General features: G+C 38.5%; 1 protein-coding gene across 1 annotated transcript; it reads left to right on the top strand.

The window, feature by feature from the left end:
* Positions 1-22,501, top strand: LOC124292245. The gene is made up of 5 exons (XM_046729312.1): positions 1-599; positions 17,613-18,056; positions 19,584-19,628; positions 20,686-21,776; positions 21,955-22,501. The coding sequence occupies exons 1-4, from the start codon at positions 539-541 to the stop codon at positions 20,976-20,978; spliced, it is 843 nt and encodes a 280-aa protein (XP_046585268.1). The 5' UTR covers positions 1-538; the 3' UTR covers positions 20,979-21,776; positions 21,955-22,501.
* The last annotated feature ends 848 nt before the right edge of the window (positions 22,502-23,349 follow it).

The following is a 23,349-nucleotide window of genomic DNA, read 5'->3' as shown; positions in this document are numbered from 1 at the left end:
ATGGAATACAGCGCGAGCGTGGACAGAGAAAATTTCAATCGAACCTAATCTAATGTGACATCTTCTTGTGTTCCTGCTCATGGAGGGAGACATGAGGCACAGTTGTGTTGTTGTGCGAGCTTCCAAGATTCGCCTCCCTTATGGTTCATGGAATGGTCGACTCTCACGCTCGTTTGGATCAGGTGATGCATGCTGGTGATACACTGTTAATAGATGCGCTACACGCTATACGATGTTCATCAACTGTATCCGATCAATCATTACGCAGCATTGCGTCCAGAATGGTATTCCACAAAGATTTAATTTAGTGCAAGACCTAACTGAAGATTTGAATAGTCAAAAGCAATACTTACGTAAATGCTCTTCGATCTGTTTCTCCCTTAAGCCTGGCGCACTAAATATTAATACACGTCTCCTGGGTCAAGATACCGTTCAATACAGCACTAGAAACATATTCTACGCGTGTATTCATAAGAAGTCTGCACACGGCAACAGCGCACAACAGTAGTGTCTCGGATAACAGATTTGTATTGTAAGAATGGAAACAGCGGCGAGAGTATGTGCTATTCTCATGATGCTCCCGAAGTCTGTGATTCCAGGTAATTTCCATGTATTAATATAACTACATGAGTCATTGGTATAGATTTTAGGAATTTTACTCATGGAAACGAATAAGGGAACACATGAAAGTACAAGTGTTCCTTTATTCTTTTCCAGGTTTCTTAACAAGGTATGTATTGCACTGTAAGTGAAATTCTGGAAATTATTAAAGAACATAGTGACTTTTCTGGGTTTCATCTTCTTTTTTATTGATGAAACCCAGAAAAATCTCTATGTTCATCAAATAGCATCTTCTAAAATGTCAATCAAACATCTAACTAAAGGAACACTTGTACTTTCACGTGATCCCTTATTCGTTTCTAGGAGTATATATTATTGTATGGGTCACACGAATCAAGGAGTGTCTATATTTCAAGAAACAGCACGACTTGATTTCGAAGTGGTATTCGGTATTATGAAACGATGTTATTTATGGTGAGCAAGTTTATCACATGTATGTCATTGAATGTTTCGCACATTTGTTTTGTTTTGTTATTCATATCACAACTGGGTTTTCCAGTCATACAGCAATCTGACCACATGGTGTTCTGTAAGTCACTACTTAGAGGGTATATATCTTCTATATTGTCGGGGGCGGTGGGTAGCCTAGTGGGTAAAGCGTTCGCTCGTCACGCCGAAGACCCCGGTTCGATTCTCCACACGGGTAGTGTGTGAAGCCCATTTCTGGTCTCTCCCGCCGTGATATTGCTGGAACATTGCTAAATGCGGCGTAAAATCAAAACTCACTCACTCTATATTGTCGTAATAGCGTCATTACAATACGGGTGCATATACGTCTAACATGAGTTTCGACACACTAAGACAATACCATGACACATCCTGATACATGACATGAACAAGGAGGGGAATATATAACTGAACCTCTTCATTTCTTCAACAACTTAACAAACACGAGCCAGTGCGGCCACCTGGCAACATCTTTCAAAATTCAAGTACAAAATACAAATTAAACGTCTTGATGGGTGAGAATTAGAAAACATGTAGTTCCCCGTTTAATCGAGTCATTTTATAGGAAATAGAATATACCTGTCAGCAGGCATGTTGTCTCTGCCTCGTCATCGATGGATGCAGTGAAACTGTAACTTCACTTACTTGTTCCCACGGTTGATGACACCCCAACGAGTGATCACTGCGTATCTGGTCTTACTTTTGTAATCCGTATTATTCAGTTTATTTAACATTTCTTTCACCATTTTACAATGGTTTCGGTGAAATGGTGCGTGAACATCAACCCCAATCAGATAACTTATGACTGAATACACAGATAATGAGAACCATACCCTGAGTCGTTAAACGTCACATTTGTTGTTGTCTGAATATGATATGTCAACATGTAGTTTTCCCGATCAAAATATAAGGTTCGCGGGAAGCGCGGAAATTATGAAAATAATGTGTTTTTTCTTTTTATCACAGATTTCATGCTTCTTAATTATCGTAGAACCCATATATATGCGATTGAAAAGTGGATTGGAATTCGCAGACTGAATCATATCAATCACATAGTGTTCTTGTACTGCACGGAAATATTTTACACAGGTTATATCGAACATGCAGTGATTGATATAATTCAGTGATAAGTATTGGAAAGGCATGTTGAACATCAGGCATTAATGGCGTGCTCGTCAGGGTAATATATAAATGAGTAATGAACTCCATAAACAATTGTCGCAATGTCGCACACGAGTTTGAGAGTCTTGGCGTCATTTCGAACACCAAACACGGTTTCGTTAAATTGTAAATAGTAAAATAAGTGTACAATGCATGGTGCGTTACATAATTTAGAATAAATCATCTCGTCGGCTATCGCTCCATCTTCTGGTCTCAGTGGATTGATGTTCTCAATTCTGGGTATATACTTATGAAATAACAATTTAAAACGACGCATTTTGGGATGACCCAATAGGCTGCATATACCAATTATGAATCGGTGAATTTCCGAAGGCTCCACGGCCAGGCCGTGAGCCTTCGTCATGAATTAAGTGTAACAATTTTAATTGTTTGTACATGCCCCGTAATCGCTGCTGGAGCCATTGTTAACTTTGGAGTTAGGATGAGTGTTCTATATTGTTTGAGGAGGATTGTCTGATCCACTGACACTTTGAAACATTGGGTTTGAAACATCCCTTAGTATATTCAGTGCCTTCAGTATTTATCTTTTACATAATTAATAAGTTGATCGAAAATAATACCAAATAATTTGGCTTCCTTTACAACTTTAATAGGTATGTCATCTAAAAGTAGTTTTGGATCTTCGTGTCGTTTATATTTTCTGTAAAAATGTATACAATTGATTTCTGTTTCCGAGAATTTAAATTCATTTTCCAAGCTCTATTTATGAATTTTATTCAAATATAATCGCAGTTTCCTTTCGATAGTAAGCATGTTTTAACTACTGCAAGGAACATTAAGATCATCCACACAGAGCTATCCGTCAACTGAATCGCATAAAACATTTGATAAACTATAACTCGTTATACTAAATGATTGTCAAAAAGATATTGACTTGTGGTGTCCCTGGGCCAGAGAGTAATTATCAGAAAATGTAAAACCCACACGGAGTTGAAATGTTTATATAATATACGGCACACGGCCTCGCAGGCTGAAATCGTGTAACTCTTTTAAAATCCGATATTTCCACGAAATCTCGTATGTTTTTCATAATTAAAACACCACAGTTACTTCATGTCATCTATTTATAATGACAAACATTGTTCTTCTGTTTTTACTGAAACCACATTGTATATCAGTAAATAGACTGTTTCTTACGGAGTACCAAACTTGATTGATCATGCGTTAAATAGTTTTGCAGCTAGTTAACGGTATTGGTCTATAATTTGATCATGAAGGTTCGGTATGATCAGGTCCAGGTGTAGGTATTGGGAAAAGTATTGCATCAAGCCATGAAGAGGGAGGTTTCCCCGACGTCCAAATGTCATAAATAATATTGAAATGTTCAAGTAACCTGTTCAAGAGAAGTATGGATCTTATGAATAGAACATGTTTCAATGTATTCTTCCCTGTTTGTCGGAATTAAATTTAATATATTTTTCTATGATTAATTGGGTTTTGTCTTGCTGTTGTTTGCTTTTGTGGTTTTGGAAATAAGTAACATAATCAGAAGACAAATGGGTGGCCAAATTTCCTCGACGTTCCACCTATCAATATCGGATTTATTAGTTCATAACTGATCTCCGTCCTTTAGATAGTGAATGGTAGATGTAGCAGAATTAATGTTCCATGTGAAGTATATCGATGTTCTCCATTAGCTGCTTCCAAATGGGACAGTCTTTTGATGAAGATGCATTTCATAATGTTATAATTTATGTTGTTATGGTTCGTGAACACGACTTACAGCGTCAAGACTGTGAAGCAATTTACTGTTTTATTTTACTGATTGTTTACAGCTACTTATCGTCCGGTTCCGGAAACCGAATTTCCGGATTATCGTGGCAAATTAAATAGGCATAGATTGGTAACAAGCTAAAATCGTCCGGAAGGCGAGACATCCGGATTATCGGAGTCCGGACTTACGGGGCTTCACTGTATTACTGTCACAATGTTCTGTGGTCTTCTCACCACAGTGAGCACATGTAACAGGCAATGAGCAAGTATACACATGTAACTGAATAAAGCACTCCCTAATATATATTTCATCATAATGATGCAGTTGTCGGTAATAAAGCTACGTCAAAGATGTCATTGTCTACTACGGACGTTCTGCCGATTAAACTAAGCCCGTTTGCTATTTCAAAAGCAATCTCTGTGATTTGTGGCGAGGTAAAGAGTGTAAGTCGACTCCATACTGGGTCATTTTGGTTATATCCGCCCCATGTTCATGGAGGCCAACGCTAGGCCACATCGTTCCCATGCCTGGTAACACAGAAAATAACAGTACTGCCTTACTGCCTTAACCTACCTAAAGTGTTTTTTGGACCATTTAGAGGTGAAAAGGAAAACTGATAGCTATTTGTTTTAGTGATGGCATCGTGTTTTGCGGGCTTTGAATCGTTTCACGTGAATGAGTGAGTGAGTTAAACTTTCAACTTTCAATATTAGGACAATTTGAATAAATAAAAACATTTGTAACATATCATTCGAGTCTAAAAACTAATCAATTTTAATTCTAAGATATTCTGGGGTGGTGGGGTAGCCCAGTGTTTAAAGTGTTAAAGTAAGGCCATCTTACTGGGGATCATCGGGACTTACAGTACTTTAGCTTCCTGTGTGAATCCCCAGCAGGCTTTAGCCATCACTCCTGTCAGTGGTATTTGTAAACAATGCTAGCCATAAATTATAACAGTGTCCAATTAGTCCATCACTAAAGCTCCGGTTGTCTGCAATATACTAATACTATTATGACGAACATTCAATTATCAGGGGACAATCTTTTCACATTTTTTTCGAGCCCTTCAATAGCATTGCCATAACAATATTAGTTTTCAGTTACGTAATCTTTCATCTCTGAGACAATTTCTGACATTTCAGCTAAAAGACGATCTTACGATTCCCTTGATAATGTTCAGCGTCACATGTGGATAGGCTGACACGATTCAGGAGTTACTTAGTGTGTTGTTTGTTGGCTTTTATTGCATTGAAATTAGGGATAAAACAGTGATAATTACTCTCTTTAATCCGACATTCTCGCATTCCGACTCCGACACACCAATCTAGCAGCTGATTATTGTAAATACAGTGTAAAAACATTCGTTAATCCGACAATCAACACAGCCGGTCGGATGATCCGACCGTATATCCGACCGTATACAAACAATCACACGTGAGTGATAATTAGCGTGTGCCTTACTGGCTGCTTGACAGCGGCATCAGTGAACATCAAACTTGTTAATTAGGAACACAGGATAATTAATTGAGACGATTTAATCAAGAAATAACAGTAGAGCGAGCTGTATAAAATGTTTACAACCGACATGAGTTTTCATCACAAGATGTTTGTCACGAGTACACCAGCTGCTAAGCGACCCCGTGTAGAAGTTACGCCATTGATTAAGAAAGAAATCTCCTTTTGAAGAAAGACAAACCCCAGACAACACAACAAGAAGTCATCACTTTTGCTGAGCAGAAGTTTGATGTGAAGATTGGACGATCAACCGTATCTGACATCCTGAAGCAGTCTGCTTAGTGGTTGAGCGTCTCTATGACTGATTCCAATGGTTCAAGCTATCTGAGGCCAAAACATCGTTGAACACTTTGCAAACATTTCTGACACACCACTTAGATGTGTTTGATGTTAATGACCATCAAAGATTTTTTCAAGTTACAAATTATATATGTTATAATACACGCCTGAGTGTACATTAGACGTCCGCATGTTATTATGGAATTAGTTGTATGAAAACTGTAACATCCGGGTCATCATGGCAGCTGATATGCGGTAAAAACAAACGTGAGTTTTGTGCCAATGTGGTCATGAAATAGATATGAAACTGTTCGCTTATGTGATTGTATATGTATGTTATGCCATCTATGAATGTTAATAAATGAAAACAAGTATGTATTGTTAGTATTTTTATTTCTGTGAATATTTTTACATACGAATATGAAGAAGTATTGATAACTGAAAACTAGAATTCTTGTTTCTTCATTTATTCTTATTCTTGAGTCTAAGTTTTAAACATTAGATTGACTGTAAGAGAATGGAAAAAATATAATTAAGTATATGGTCAACATGTTCCCTAAAGTTACACATCTACAATATAGTGACAAACATTTTGGACAATGTAAAATGTAGTACAAACAAACTTGAAAACTTTCACAATACCATGTGCAAAACCAGTATCTTAATTACATTGAATAAACAGCAAGCTTAATATTTCAAACATTTTTCATACCAAACTTTAGGCCAAAAGAATACTTGAGAATAAATTTTGAAGTCAAAGCCAATTTCCACAAGTCAAGTCCAAAATAGCTATAAAGCCTAAATTATGAAAAATTATCTTATTGTTTGGTACAAGTTAAGAAAATGCATTAAATTCCTCCAAATGAATTGTAAAATAAGTTAATAACATTTGGCTTACCATTACTTTAGACCCTCATGAGTCCTGCCTGTGTCACATGTGCTTGCAGCACAAACCACATGGTCATTCTGTACCCCAAGAAATTATCTCCCCTCATCTTAAGGTTGACATAAAATGAGCACTTCATCAAAAATGAAATGTGGCATTCCAAAAAACTATGAAATAGAGATAAACCTTTTATCCATTACTACTAATTAATGTTGCAGAATATTTGTGCAATATGAAATGGTAACATTGTGGAAATATTATTAACTAAAATGTTTACTTCCTAAACCAATTGAGTCATTATAAGTGAAATAAATGAAAATCATTATTTTGACCTTTACACACCGGTCTCCTAATTGTAGAATCTGCATGAAACAATTACAAATGATTGTACAAAAATGGTCAAAATTGTCTTGATTTTAAAGTCATTTCTTACTGGAAAGAACTGGTGTCTTCATTTTCACACAAATAACACCAATAAATATTTGAGGTACATTCACAGTTTGTCATAAGGTCTTTCAAGAGTTCTGTTAATTTTTTAACCATGTACAATGATACACAATTTGTTTATAGGACGGACAAGCTCTGTTGTAGCTGTCCTCACACGCACAACACGTACAGATCCCTTTTTGTCTGTCATGACCTCCATGATACGTCCCAGTGACCATGAATTACGAGGAGAACTGTCTGCTAGAAGAACAATGTCTCCAACTTTAAGATTGGGCTTCCTTGCAACCCACTTCTGTCTCACTTGCTGCATGGTAAGGTATTCCTTTAGCCAACGCTTCCAAAATGTATCAGCTAAATACTGTACTTGCCTCCATCGTCGACGAGAGTAGACATCGTCTTTACAAAAAGTTCCTGGTGGCATCTTTTGACCTGAACGCAGAAGCAGAAGATGGTTCGGTGTGAGGGGGTTTAGATCATGAGGATGATATGGTACATCAGTGATAGGTCTCCCATTGAGAATAGTTTCAACCTCACAAAAGAGAGTACTCAGACCTTCATCGTCAAGTTTGATGGTTTGTTCATGGACAACTGCATGTAAAACTTTCCTTATTGAACGAATCATACGTTCCCAACTCCCACCATGATGAGATGCTGCAGGAGGGTTAAAATGCCAATCAATTCCTCTTTCTAGCAATGATGAGTGCAACTTGGGTTGGTTCAATTTCAGGATTTCTTCTTTGAGTTCACGTTCGCTGCTAGTGAGATTGGTCCCATTGTCTGACCTGATCACTTCTGGTTGACCTCGTCTTGATATAAATCGTCGTATAGCATTGATGCAGCTGTCGGTGTCAAGAGAACAAGCTAGTTCTAAATGCACTGCTCTCATGGTCAAACATGAGAAGATCACACCATACCTTTTCATTGTTGCACGACCTCTTTTAACTAAAAAAGGTCCAAAAAAGTCCATACCCACATGCGAAAATGGTGGTTTGTCAGGTTGAAGACGGTCATCTGGAAGGTCTGCCATCTGTTGTTGTCCAGTTGGTGACTGATACTTCTTACAAATGACACACTTGGAAACAAGACTCTTGATAATAACTCCAGCTCCCAAGATCCAAAAGCGTTGCCTCAAGTGGGCAAGTATAGCATTTCTTCCCATATGACCTACAGCCGTGTGAGCATCTTTGATCATCAACTTTGACAAAGGAGAAGTTTTGGGTAATACAACCGGATGTTTAGAATCATGTTGAATCTTAGCTCTTTGAAGACGTCCACCGACCCTTATGATTCCATTTTCAATGAAGGGATCTAACTTGTACAGAGGACTAGATTTACTGACCCTTCTTCCATTGTTAACTTGGTTTTTGTTTCCTTTCAAAACTTCAACCTCTTTCCTGAAGTGTTGACCCTGCACATGACGAATAACTGCAACTTCTGCATCCTTTAGTACTGAAACTGTCAACATGGGCTTTGAAACGCACAATCCTTTGGGTTTATTTGCACCTGTATTTGATTCCAATTGCTTTTCTTTTACCTTTCTTTTCAGCTCTCTCATAGTTAAGATGATCCATCCAACAGCCTTTCGGAGTCGTATCCAACTTGAGTAATGATTCAATAATCTGTCCATTACATCTTGGGACTGGCAAGTTACTAGACAACTTACAGAGTTCTTGACCTCTGGGTCTTCATCAGGTACAGACACACATATGTCTGGAGAAAGGGGCCATTCAACTCTTGGTCTCCACAGAAACCCTGGTCCTTTAAACCACTGTTGCGCAAGTTTGAACTTGTCAAACATCATCCCTCTTGATGCAACGTCTGCTGGATTGAGCTTAGTGTTGACGTACTTCCACTGCTCGACTTCAGAACCCTCATGGATAGTTGTGAGCCTATTTGCTACAAAGGTTTTGAATCTTGATGTACTGTTATGGATATATCTGAGCACCGACATACTGTCAGTCCAAAAGAAAGTCTCATCTATTTTGTATTGTAGCTCTTTGGTCAATAGCTTACACAGGCGAACTGCAACTGTAGCAGCTGTTAGCTCCATACGAGGTATTGTCATTTTCTTCAGGGGTGCCACCCTTGATTTAGCCATTACCAAGACACAGTGAACATTGTTGCTTACATTTGTAAGGCGAAGGTAGGCTACAACACCATAGCCAACTTCACTAGCATCACAAAACAGATGCAACTGATACGATGTACTTTTACCAAACCCTTGTGGTTTGTAACACCGTTCTACTGCTATCTCATCCAACCTTGGCAAGTTCTTTAGCCACTGAAGCCAAATTGTCAAAGAGGGTTCATCTATTTCTTCATCCCAACCAAGATCTTTCCTGCATAATTCTTGGAGAAGATTCTTGGCAATCAACAAGTAAGGTGCTACAAAACCCAGAGGATCATATACACTACTTACAACAGATAATATGCCTCTTCTGGTGGTTTTCTTATTCTTGTCTTGAATCTTGAAACCTAGAGTATCAGAGTCCACAAACCAAAAGACACCAAGAGCTCGCTCGCTGGGCAGAGATTCACATTCCAGATTCAATTCCTTCACCTCCTTGGCTCTCTCCTCAGTTGGGATAGTTTTCATTACAGATTTGCTATTGCAGACCCATTTTGTCAAACGAAACCCTCCATCTTTGCAGAGCTTTGATAGTTCATTGATTAGGTAGACTGCCCTTTCTTCATCTTCTACAGATGCTAAACAGTCATCAACATAGAAGTTGTTCTTAACCATGTTAACAACTTCAGGAACATATCTTTCTTTGTTGTCCTCAGCAGTCTGTTGCAAAGCGAATGTGGCACAACTAGATGAAGAAATGGCCCCAAACAAATGGACACACATTCTATAAATTTCTGGCTTCTCATCACAATCACCTCTTGGCCACCAGTAGAAGCGAAGGTAGTTACGATCTTCGTTGGGTACTTTCACACGATAAAACATAGACTCAATGTCTCCCATAAACGCAACTTGGTCTTGGCGGAACCTGAGAAGAATGCCAATCAAGCTGTTTGTCATGTTTGGGCCTTGTATGAGCATATTGTTCAAGGACACTCCTTGAAAACTAGCACTACAATCAAACACTACTCTTATTTTGTCTGCCTTTCTTGGGTGGTATATCCCATGATGAGGTATGTACCATATCTTTCCTGGCTGACCTTCCAGCTCATCAGTAGGTACCTTTTCGGCATACCCCTTGACTAATATGTTTTCCATGAATGTTTCATAGTCATCATGAAACTTTGAATCAGTCAAAAACCTCCGCTTCAAACTGTCTAGGCGTTTTAGAGCTTGCACACTGTTGTTGGGCATTTGTACATTGGAGCACTTAAAAGGCAGGTTAATGTAATATTCACCTTCTTGCAAAGAAACAGACTCGGAAACCTTGTCGAGAAACCTTTTGTCCTCTTGAGACATTTCTGCTTTGTCGTCAATGGATCTTTCAGGGAAGTCAAAGTTTATGCTCTTCCTTACCAAACTATTCAATTCACTTATTTCCTCAATATTTCTGACACTTACAATGTCTGTTCTCATAGATGGAAAATGTTGCTTTTCTCCTTGTCGTGACGGTCTGACAACATTCCATAAAATCCATCCTAACCGGGTTCTGGTTGCATGAGGGCTGCCTTCAGGACCAACTTTGACTTCGAATGGAGAGTAGGCATCTGGGGCATTTCCGCCTATCAAAAGATCAACTCCAGATTCAAGATGAGGTACATGAATTCCATCAAAATGAGGCCACTGTGCAACATCAGCATCAGTCGGGATGTGCCTGTTTGATACTGGGATATTGCTCCTAGAATACACTGTAGGAAGGACAACGGTATTCTTTAGATCCATATCATGAACCTTTAAACCAGAGACAGCACGAACAAAGGAAGTATGAGGTTCTCCAAGTGTGTCTATGGTTATTTCAACCTTCTTTGACTTTCCATTGCATCCAAGCTGATTCATCAGGGATTCTGAACAAAAGGAGATGGTACTTCCAGGGTCCAGGAATGCATATGTCGATATCACTTTTAATGTATCTTTGAATGTTACTTTCACAGGGATTACAGCAAGTGTACAATCACCTTTACTGTCACCGGTCTCCATATCTTCATCAGCTTGACCTGTACATGCACTTAAACATTTCAGGTTTGTCTTTGAGTCAATATGCAACAGTGTTGAGTGGTTACCTTTGCAGTGCTGACAGATGACGTTCTTCTGACATTCCTTGCTGCGGTGACCCTGTTCGAAGCAACGAAAACATAGACCTTTGGATTTGAGAAAGTTCAAACGATCAATATGTGGTTTAGAAGCCAACCTTTTGCATGAGTCAATAAAATGCCCACCATTAGCACAGTAGTCACATGGCTTTTGATCATTGGCATCAAACCTAGATGGTTGTTGGATACTGTAATCCTTTTCCATCTTGCTTGCATTTATCAGGTCAGTTCCAAACGTTTGCTTGGACTGAACCTTTCCTGTGCTGGGTTTAGCTAAAACTCTCCTGTAAGCTTGTGTCTTGTCATCTGGTCGCATGGCTTCTTTTCCATACATAGGATCCATGGCCTTTTGCGCTTCTCTACGGACAAACTGCACAAGGTTAGAAAATTCTATGGTTGATCCAGAGAGACGAATTTGTAAAACAATACCTCTCCATTTCTCCTGACAGTGAAATGGTAGCTTCATAACAAGTTTACGTATATTGTCAGGATATTCCAGTACTTTCACCGAGTGCAAACTTGTCACTGCATTGTGGCATTCGTTCAGGAACACAGCATATTCGTCCAAAGCTTTCGCATTATCTGCTTTAATGTTGGGCCAGCACATAGCCCTTTTTATTAGAGCATTCGCAATTGTTTCTTGATTCCCATACCTAACTTCAAGCTCGGCCATAGCAGCTTTGTAGCCACTGCTTGCATCCAAGTAACCAAAACCTTTGACAACTTGATGTGCCTCACCCTCAGTGAACTGCTCAAGATAACACATGAGCTCATCTTCGGAACTTGAGTTGCTTATTATTTTTGTTCGAAATTGCCTCATGAACTTTTGGAATTCCAGGGGATTTCCATGAAACTTTTTGGATCTCTGGCACTGGTTTACGAAGTTGTTGGACCATTGATACATACATGCTATCAGATGGCCTTTCATGTGCATAGGAAGTAAAGGAAGGTGGTCTTGGATTGCGACTAGCCTCTTCGGCTCTCTGCAATGGTGTGTCCTCTCTTACGTCATGATATTTATGTGATTCAGATATTTGGCTTTCAGGATCAACACTACATTTCTCAAGTGTCATATATTTTCTGTCAGAATTTTTATCATCCTGATCATTGTCATAAACATCCAATACCTTTGACCTGGCCTCGGAAATCTCTAATTGTGTTCTCAACTCCAGCTCCTCCTCCTTCATCTTAATTTCTAATTTAGCCTGATTAAGCTTTTGTTTTTCTTTGAGGGCTTTTACTTTAGCTTGAAGTTCTGCTTGTCTCTGCCTTTCAAGTAGGATTGATGAAGAAATAGTACTGGCCAAAGGTGACAGACCGGTTCTACAAGAGCCAGACCTTTTACTAGAACGACTGGGGAATAAAGAATATTCACTTTGACTTTGGATTGATCCATGCTTCATGAAAAACTGCTCAATGGCTGTCTTAATGGATGAAAGGATTTTATCTTGAGACCTACTCTCCTCTTCAAACTGGGTTAATTCAGGCTCTTTCAATAATTGTCTATACTCATCTCTAACATCATACAGGGTGTTATAGAGGAAAAGCCAAGATGCATATTCCCGTCGAACATCCTCAATTGTGTTTTTAGTCACAACTCCAGTAGCAATTACTAGGTTGATGTGGTCGAAATCTCTTTCAAGCTGGCGGAAAATACCTTGTATCCGCTTACCTTTTGTTTCAGTTGCATATGACATGCCCTTATCCGTTAACTTTCTTTGTTTTGTCCTTATTATCTGTCATATTTTCTTGATCCAATTCCTAAGTCTAGTAATGTCAATGCTATGTTGATAACAAACTAGAATTTTGTTTCTTCATTTATTCTTATTCTTGAGTCTAAGTTTTAAACATTAGATTGACTGTAAGAGAATGGAAAAAATATAATTAAGTATATGGTCAACATGTTCCCTAAAGTTACACATCTACAATATAGTGACAAACATTTTGGACAATGTAAAATGTAGTACAAACAAACTTGAAAACTTTCACAATACCATGTGCAAAACCAGTATCTTAATTACATTGAATAAACAGCAAGCTTAATATTTCAAACATTTTTCATACCAAACTTTAGGCCAAAAGAATACTTGAGAATAAATTTTGAAGTCAAAGCCAATTTCCACAAGTCAAGTCCAAAATAGCTATAAAGCCTAAATTATGAAAAATTATCTTATTGTTTGGTACAAGTTAAGAAAATGCATTAAATTCCTCCAAATGAATTGTAAAATAAGTTAATAACATTTGGCTTACCATTACTTTAGACCCTCATGAGTCCTGCCTGTGTCACATGTGCTTGCAGCACAAACCACATGGTCATTCTGTACCCCAAGAAATTATCTCCCTCATCTTAAGGTTGACATAAAATGAGCACTTCATCAAAAATGAAATGTGGCATTCCAAAAACTATGAAATAGAGATAAACCTTTTATCCATTACTACTAATTAATGTTGCAGAATATTTGTGCAATATGAAATGGTAACATTGTGGAAATATTATTAACTAAAATGTTTACTTCCTAAACCAATTGAGTCATCATTATAAGTGAAATAAATGAAAATCATTATTTTGACCTTTACAGCATTTTTAAATTAGTGAGTGAGTGAGTTTCATTGTACGCCGCGTTTAGCAATATTCCGGCAATATCACGGCGGGGGACACCAGAAATGATTGACAACGCATCGGCAATATTACAGCCACATAGCGATGAAAACAAGGTAATCATTGTAAAATATCTGTCGACAAAGGACAGTAAAACCAACTAGACTATCACAGATATATATTAGTAGTATTCACAATAGAGGACGATAAAATATATAAACAGGCTATAGATCGCCAACAACTGAAGGTAGATCACAATACTAAGGACAATGGGAATTACAGTGCCTTTGTTACCTCCATAGACACACCTGAAATTGTCTTCACACATTGTACCCATATGGGGAATCGAACCCCGTGTCTTTGGCGTGACGAGCAAACGCTTTAACCACTAGGTTACCCACCGCCCCCTTGTGTGAATTAACCCTTGCCGTCCACGTGTTGGACAATCAGTCAGGATGACACCTCGTGTCATTAATTGAGACGCCCCGCTGAATCCCCCAAGCACAGTAAATCCTCACAGATAAGAAACGTGTGATTAAGTATGCCTGGCCGATCAAGCATACACTCACAAACACAGGCTGTTCCCAAATGAGAAAGCACAACGTTATCAATGTAAATAGGGAAAAGACAACTCCTAGACAAAAGATTGTCTTTCTTTTCACCTCGGTGGTATTGGTGCATTCAGACAGCACTCCGAAATGCCGTTGTGTACGTTGTCTGTCAGATGTGACAGTGCAATTCCATCTTTCAGTTTTTATTGGTAATCTAATAAGTATATAATTGGGGCGAAACCGCATTATCCGTGGTTCAAGGGAGGTTACTCTCTCTCACTACATCGGACATCCGAACTCATGTAAAAAAAGTCAGAAAGTAAATGCTCTTGTTAAACAATTCAAATCTGCTAGCAGTTCTGAAAATTATTGTCATGAATTCAGAGAATATAAACAAGTCTTTGAAACAAACTTTCTTCATAAATGTCTTCTGCCATGTTGGAAAGTAGCTTGGAAATTATTACAGCTATCACTCATGATGAACTTAAGGCAGCTATATCAAGAACACATAATTCGGCACCAGGTGCAGATGAGTTGTGCTATGAAATGTTTAAACATATGCCAGATTCTACTCTAGCTGTTATTCGGGAACGTTTGAACTTAAGTTGGTGTTCTGAATCCTTACCTAGGACATGGAGACATGCAATAACAGTTCCAGTGCCCAAACCAGGAAAAGATCCATCGCTTCCTGCATCATATAGACCGATTGCTCTCACTTCTAATGTGTGTAAAATCATGGAGAGGATAGTTATTAATCGCCTGAACTATTATCTTGAACGAAATGAGCTTACCCACTTCCAGTCAGGATTCAGAAAGGGGCGTTCATCAACATGTTCGTCCAGAAATTGAAGTTCAGAAAGCTTTATGCAACCAGGAATACATGTTGTGTGTATTCCTTGATATCGAAAAAGCTTATGCTTATTATTTCTTAGTTAAGTACAGATTCTAGTGCTTTTGTTGGATTGAGTCCCATCCGGGATTCGAACCCACACCCTCAGAGTCAGGCACCTAATCGCCAGCACACAAAGTCAGACGCCAAGACTGATCAGCCACCACGGCTTCCACAAAAATGGAAGTCGGACAACTGGTAGTCTAGTGAGTGAGTGAGTTAATATGTAACGTCACATCGGCAATATCTCAGCCATATCGTGACGAAACCAATTTAAACAATTAAAAATGAAAAGATTTTGGAGAGTAAAAACTGTCGACGATGGACAGTAAAAATACTAGAATATCACATGAATGTATTCCTTTTGTGAAACTGTTCCCACGATATCTATGACGCCATTGGTTGAGATTTTGACCTTTGATGACATAGATAGGGGTCATATGATAAACACCGAATTTGTACTTGAGCGTTCACCGGCAATAGTATTGTTTCGTACTCATTACAGGACATGAATGGGTTTCGAGAATATTACGTTGGTTTAACTTGCGTGAAGAGTCTTATCAGCTTCAGTGTAAATTATGATAAACTTCCCATCAATATAATCACACTCAATTATGGGGTCAATATAATCACACTCAATTATGGTGCTTATCACCATAATTGAGTGTGGTTATATTGATGGGAAGTTTATCATAATTTACATATGCAGTTTTATCGAAATTCTCTTTCATCGATTATGAAAACAATTATGAGTCAATCGCCTGAAAGAGAATTTCGATAAAACTGCATGTTTGATCACTGACGATAAGTAATTGATTTCACTGAAAAAATGAAATACAAAAGGTTATTTATATCATTGGTATTGCTGTCAATTGCCTAGTGACAACTACTCTGGGCCTTACACATGTTTGGGTAAATTAATATGCTGCGCCGTTTCGGTTTGAATGAATTACATATTTACGTATGTGTTTGTTTCTTATCACTTAAACTGTTTCTCAGTTGTAATTCGTAAAAGATAAACATAGTATATTTATTCAGTCTAATTTCGAAAAGTGGGCCAACTGAAAAAAAACTCTAAACAGAATTTTTCAAAAGTGGGGGCCCACATTTCTGTCTACTTTGATGTGTACAGTTTTGTTGGTGTGGTCGTCTTTTGTAAAACTACAGTCAACACATTTATATATATGCTTAGATTTGTAGTTATACTCACTTTTTAAAAATCCTTGACCACTAAAAGTCTCTACAGAGAAAAAGATAAGTGGGCCCACATTTCCGTTTTCACTTTACTGTATACAGATTGGTTGCTGATATGTGGTAAACGTTCTTTATCTACGAAGAAAGTCAATGAAATTGCCCACCTTTCCTGTTTCATATATCGGTTATTCAACATCAGATGATACTCCTGGATACACCCTCTAACAACAAGCTTGTAAGTGATCCACAAGTCAGTAATATTCATAAACACATCTAACAATCGTAAAGCAAAAGGCTGCTATTCATATAGATGGAAATGACTCGTAAATTGTATAGTTTTTATAATGATTTGAGTAACGGTGGACGCAGTTTATCGCTTTCTCAGCGTCATGCGTATTTTGGATACGAAACTAATCAGCATACCTCGAGTCTGTATCTGGAGTTAACTCCCTTCGCAACTCGAACACCTGATCATGCGTTTTCGCCATAAGTAGCTATAATTGGCTGTTTCGAAGCGGGAATACCATTTTCTATGAACTGGAGGTAGTTCCGGAAGATAAGCATCTGAATGGCATATTTCATTTTATAGTTTGTAATATTTACTTTTTGAAGAAGCATTTACTCTTCCAAGATTGATAAAACTGATCAAAGGAACTCCTTAACAGTAACTTTCAGAACCTTTGCGTAACAATAAATTGAGATGTTCAGACATAATATAAGCCAGTATCCCGTAGGATATTTTATTTTGCTGTAAGTTCGAAATATGGCCGTCACTGTACACATAAGCGGATTAATTTTTCGGCAGCTTTTTTACCTGGGAATCGCAACATTTTACAACTTAGTGAGGACATTTAATCACTTAAAGTAAGACATGTCAACATGATGGTTATTAACGTGTGTTCATGTTACTGTAGGAATAAACAGCAAATATCCGGTGTCTTTACTCAGTTGAAGTGTACATGTTAGACAGACAGACAGACAGATAGATATGGTATCTGTGTTTAGACCGTTGTGCCTACGTACATTCACCTTACTGAGCAGTGGTTCATTGAAAGATATGTTTGTATATTTAGGTCAACTAAACACAGCTTCTTACAACAACTGGGCAGACCCCTACGGCCTCAACATCATCGGACACTGGTCAGTAAAGGTTGAACTGAAAGGATGTAAGAACATACAGTTTGGTCTGTGGGGGCCGACCAAGTCACAGTCCAATGGCTACAACATCGATTTGAATAAAGAAACCGGGGGCCAGTATTTCTCGGCGGTCAGGAAAAAATGCTCTGGTTGCCCAGGGACACCAGAGGGTGAAGTGAATCAGGGCGGTTCTTACTTCACTTGCGACTCAACCTTTCACCCCTACTGGCTCAGTTGGGACCAGTGCACCATCAAAATGGGCAAAGGGACAGTTATCGGTGACCAGCAGGTGCTCAGTTGGATGGACCCGGATATCATTGAGATCAAGTACATCTCTGTCGGGGCAGCAGACGGATCAAGTGTCGTCTCCATGCGTTTTGGTGAGTCATGTCAAGAAATCTTTACACTTAGTTCCAGTTTGTTGTCCTTATTAACTTTCATCTGTCAACTTCCAAACCTTGCCTCCCTCTGACGAATTTTGGTAAAATTTGGAACAAAATTATTCATTTAAAAATACCCTTTATACAAATATAGAACTTTGTTCGCTTGACATATCAATGGTGGGTGCGCTCACGTACACGAAAATCTACACACACATTACTGGAATTAATCCGAGTCAACCGAAGTACATGTATACACAAGCAAAAAAGTATCGCCTATGATAGCTATGACTTTTAACATAGCCATTTATATCATAATTATGTTCGGTTGTATGGTTATTTTGACCCTTCGGGAGCAACATACATTGATTTCTGCTTGAACAAAGGCGATCACCACGTGCAATAGGTGTACCCATTTTTAAGCAAACATCAAGTTTCAACAAATCGCTAGCTCTTACACCTAGATAACTTGGAATCAATTGTTTTAGTTGTTGATTAGTAACTATGGGGCCCCCTCATCTGACTAAGTATTGCTCAAAGATGACAAGTCATAAGTATGCAGAAGGAAAACCAAGTTCTATGGATAGTCAACTTCTCTATTGCAATGAGTGCGATGTTTCCGTGTAGGTACTAACACCGTTATCAAGCAAGTGACTATCCACTTTCCTTCATATATACAACTTCTAAAATGCCTCTCAAAGAAAGTAAACAGAGTACTGCCATGTCATTCAGGGCTATCGGAAGAGATGTTGGTTGTCATCGATCGTCAATGAGTCGATTGGCTAAATAACAGCAGCAAACTAATGATGTTAAGGGTCTCAGATCGACCAGGAATGACAACTCAGAGGGAAGATACAACCCTTCTCAGAATCATATGAATTCAGCCGTTTATATTAAGAGACTCTCACATAATTGAAAAGTCGATCTTGTGATGATCAGACATTATCTAAATGGACAACATCATTGACATTCCAGACAGGGTTCTTGTACACCAGATATTGTCATTAAGCACAGCTATTGGTTTATGTGTAATATCTTGAACATTGTATGCCAGAATCCTGTACCTGGCCGCACTTGTTAACGTCATAGAGCCGCGTTTCAGTAAGGTGCATCCATTCATAACGCTCATTTCAAGTCTTGGACAGTACAGAGATATGTTGACTTGAAAATGAAGAAGGGGTAACTTTCTCTAAAAGATCCTTGACCAATCTTTTCTATGTGGACCCTAATTCGATAAAAGAAAGCACGTCTAGAACTGGCAAAGGGAACAGATTTTATGGAAATTATGCTTCCCGTTTAATGAGTCTTTTATCGAAACTACTTAAACGTACTTCAACATCAACATATTACAGAGCTTTTTAACAGATGTGCAAAGTTAAACTGAACGTGCACGAAATGTGTTCATATACAAAATGCACTTTGGAATTTATGTTTGTCTCCCTTTACGAGTATGGCTATGCTTTTCACACAAGCGTCGATGTCACATTGAAATGTAGAATTTGAGATTCATCTCTTTTTTCCTTGCAGATGGTACAACCGATGATTTGACGGTGAACACTGTCCAGACCTGCGGTAAGAATGTGCAAACATCTAATTCAACATGCTTGCGGTTATAAATAACAAGAATCGTATAAAGCTATATTTTCGTTTACACCCTCAAATGTTAGATTGTGTAAAGTTTACATCCACAGGAACAAAAGCGACAAAACCCTATCCATGTAGATTTATATGGACACCAAAACATGTATGCTCAAATGGATGGATGGATGATTAAATTACATAATTTCTCGTAATTGAAACGCACCATGGTTACACGTTACAGGTTATTGGCAGCAAGACAATATTAATGATTCTCCGACATTCACCAGTCTGTTCAAATAGTATACATGTCCTAATGGCCCTGTCCTGTCCTCTTCAGTGTGAGGAAATCCCTGCTGTCAGCGACTCAAATTTGTTAGTAGTGGATGCAAATCTCAGATGCGGGACATCAAAACATTGCGGATCTGTTTCTTTATGCATACAAATTTCTGATGGGGTTGGCAAAATTAAAACAAGCTCATTCGGCCAAAAAGTTTAACTTAGGCTTCAAGTATATCGATGATCTAATATCGTTCAATAACCATCACATTCTCACCCACGTATTTTCCCACCTGAACTTGCAATTAAGGAGACAAGTGAGACCGCTTAAACTGTTTAATATTTAGATCTATGCATAAAGATTCATAGATTTTGCCAGGTGAATAATTGACTAGATTCTGCGTATGTTTATACGGATGCCACCGGAGGGTCACCATTTCGCGAACACCTGGTATCATAACTATTTGATAGTGATTAATAAACACATGCTTTGTCATCATATCGCATGGTGACAGTCACTTGACTATCTGGTCCAGACTTCATTGTTTACAAACAACATCGTGCAGCTAAAATACTGCTGAAACAAATACATACTCTTGATATAGTCAGAAACTTCTTATGGATGAAGAAAGGGTATTGAGATATTATCAAACACTAAATGTTTCTGGCAAGTGGCCGTGTCTACTTCGCTCCCACAATGTACCGACAAATTGTAACTAATATGCTTCTAAACGCGAGTCACTCCCATACCCCTACGACTATGCTGTTTCAGGGGAACCCACTTGCGCTGCTCAGAGTCGACCGGCAGTGTCCGGAGCGTTCCAGCCATTTGTGTTTCATTTGTCTGGTGCAGGGAAGATGATCAACGACTCTGGAGATGTCATCTTCAATGGAACAGGCATGACGAAGAAGGAGTGCAACCACAAGTGTCTCTGTACCACTGCATGCATTGGGTTCAGCATCTCCGCAACGGGCACCTGCAAACTGACTGACAAGTGTGTTCCATCACTTGCAACTGAAGCAGGCTCCAACGTCTATACCCTAAAGTCCTTTGGAAGTACATAATCGCACTTCCATCGTGTGTTTGCGAGTCTGTGATATAAATGATTACGCAGCAATTCTCAGTGAGCACAGACATACTGTACTGAAATAATGACCATACAAGGATTCTTTCAGTTGAGATTTGTTTTCATTATTTAGGTGAATACTTCTGTAAAATTCCATTCTTAGCTTTGGAAAGAAATGGTACGTTCTTCCAAATTTTAGACATTTGTATGAACAATTACAGGGAAGTAGAAGTTGTAGCATGTAGTATGTTTTTGGACCCCGTTATTGCGCTTAGAGGGGACATGGGGTAGGTTTCAGTGTCTGTAAGACAAAAGGTAGAGGGTTTCAGATATTTATTAAGATTGAAATCTTTGCCGCAACATCGGCTGCCATATGTAATTCATCGATGGGCAAATGGGATTCCTTCCTCTTGGGATAACAAGGTAATGAATATCGTCCGACAATTTAACTCTGCTCATTTGTTAAATAATGATTGGGGAACTAAATCTTGTGTAAAATATATTTTAAAAGTTTTAATGCATGAGGACGTATTAAAATGGCACGCTAAGCTCTGGGATGATGACGGTAATGTTAATGGGAATAAGTTACGAACTTACAAAAAGTATAAGGTCTCCCGTTTTGTAGAATTTTATGTACAAAATGTTATCTTTCGAGACCATCGTCGTATTTTAGCTAAGTTTAGGTGGGGAATTTTACCATTGTATGTTGAAAAGGGTAGATATATCAAGCCTTCTGTACCACTTGAAGAAAGGCTCTGTAAATATTGTAAAAATGCTCGTATATATTTTATTGAAGGTGAGCGAGCGAGCGAGTTTGGTTTTACGCCGCTTTTAGCAATATTCCAGCAACATCACGGCGGGGGACACCAGAAATGGGCTTCACACATTGTACCCATGTGGGGAATCGAACCCGGGTTTTCGGCGTGACGAGCCAACGCTTTAACCATTAGGCTACCCCACCGCCCATATTGAAGGTGAATTTCACGGATCCAATGTACTTTTTATAAAAACATTAGATTTAACCTTTTAAAGGCAGCTGTAGAAAGCAATCGTAATTTTAACTACCTTTGTGATGAAGATAAATTGTTTTATATAATGAATTCCGATGTTTTACAAAAATAATATATTAGCAAATGCACTTTATAAAATGTTTAATAGACGTGAAATGGCGGAATAATGTTAATTTTATATATACAATGCATATCTAATTTATTCTTATTTATGCTTTTTCCTTTTTGACTAATTTCATTATGATTATTTTAAGAATCTCCTGTTATTCTTTTTCTTTCTCTTTTGTTGTTTCATCGAGGAGTCTGTTGTTGTTCTGCGTGTGTCTTATCTACACTCTGCCTAAATTTCTATCTCCCATATTATATTCTATCATGTGTGTACCATTAATGTACTTATAATGTATTTATAGTGTCTCGTAAGCACATGTATGGCTTGACGCACTTCCTTTAAAATGTTTATGTGATTCTGTATTTTAATGTTAATGCTGTGCTTGTGACACTTTAATAAACATTTTACTACTTCTACTACTACCACTACTACTTAATTACAATGTTCGTGAGGATCCTCTTTTCGCTCCTACCGCGACAGTAGCAATTTCACTTTATTCTCAGCAATCACGAAATGATTACCGCCTCATCATCCATGGAACCCTAGACCCGCGTTATTGACTCATTTAAGTCATATCTGACAAATGATTGCCAACTTTGTGTTTTTACAATCAAAGTGACATGTACCACGGGAAGTCAACGGTGACTTGTTAAACTCTCTCCTACGTAAAATGTTGTACAGCAGCCAGAATACTTATTGCCCAATGTTACGGCGGCCTGACACCTCGCCTTATACTGGTATACTGCTGACTTAGTTCCCGTACCGTAACATAAAAATAGCAGACAGAAACGTAGCTGTAGGAGAACCAAACTTCCACACTAGTGTCCAAACGGACGTTCCCACAATGAAACTAATAAACTAGGAGTCATTTGATGAACAATCGAGTCGGGACCAAACAATCCAGAGATCAACAGCATGAGCATCGATCTGCGCAATTGGGAACCGATGACATGTGTCAACCAAATCAGCGAGTCTGACCACCCCATCCCGTTAGTTGCCTCTTACGACAAGCATGGGTTACTGAAGATCAATATTCTAACCCGGACCTTCACGGGTCCCGCAAACAGTAATTAGTATAAATGAGTCAAGTCTGGATGTAAGTCCTGGATGCCAGGATAACATGAACTGTCTATTTCATTAGCAAAATTATTCATGAACAACGAAGATAGCAGGGGGCTTAAGACACATCCCTGACGCACTCCCACATTACCCTCAAACATACCTGAAACTGATATATCAGATTTAACACA

The sequence above is a fragment of the Haliotis rubra genome, unplaced genomic scaffold, assembly GCF_003918875.1.
Source record: "Haliotis rubra isolate DU_JTF1 unplaced genomic scaffold, ASM391887v1 Scf51, whole genome shotgun sequence".
NCBI lineage: Eukaryota > Metazoa > Mollusca > Gastropoda > Lepetellida > Haliotidae > Haliotis > Haliotis rubra.
This window is presented reverse-complemented; position numbering and strand designations above follow the sequence as displayed.

Excerpts from the sequence above, each read along its gene's own strand:
- LOC124292245 (XM_046729312.1), top strand. The coding sequence starts at position 539 with ATGGAAACAGCGGCGAGAGTATGTGCTATTCTCATGATGCTCCCGAAG. Across the intron at positions 18,057-19,583 it reads TGTCGTCTCCATGCGTTTTG|ATGGTACAACCGATGATTTG; the intron begins GTGAGTCATGTC and ends TTTTCCTTGCAG. Across the intron at positions 19,629-20,685 it reads GAACACTGTCCAGACCTGCG|GGGAACCCACTTGCGCTGCT; the intron begins GTAAGAATGTGC and ends ATGCTGTTTCAG.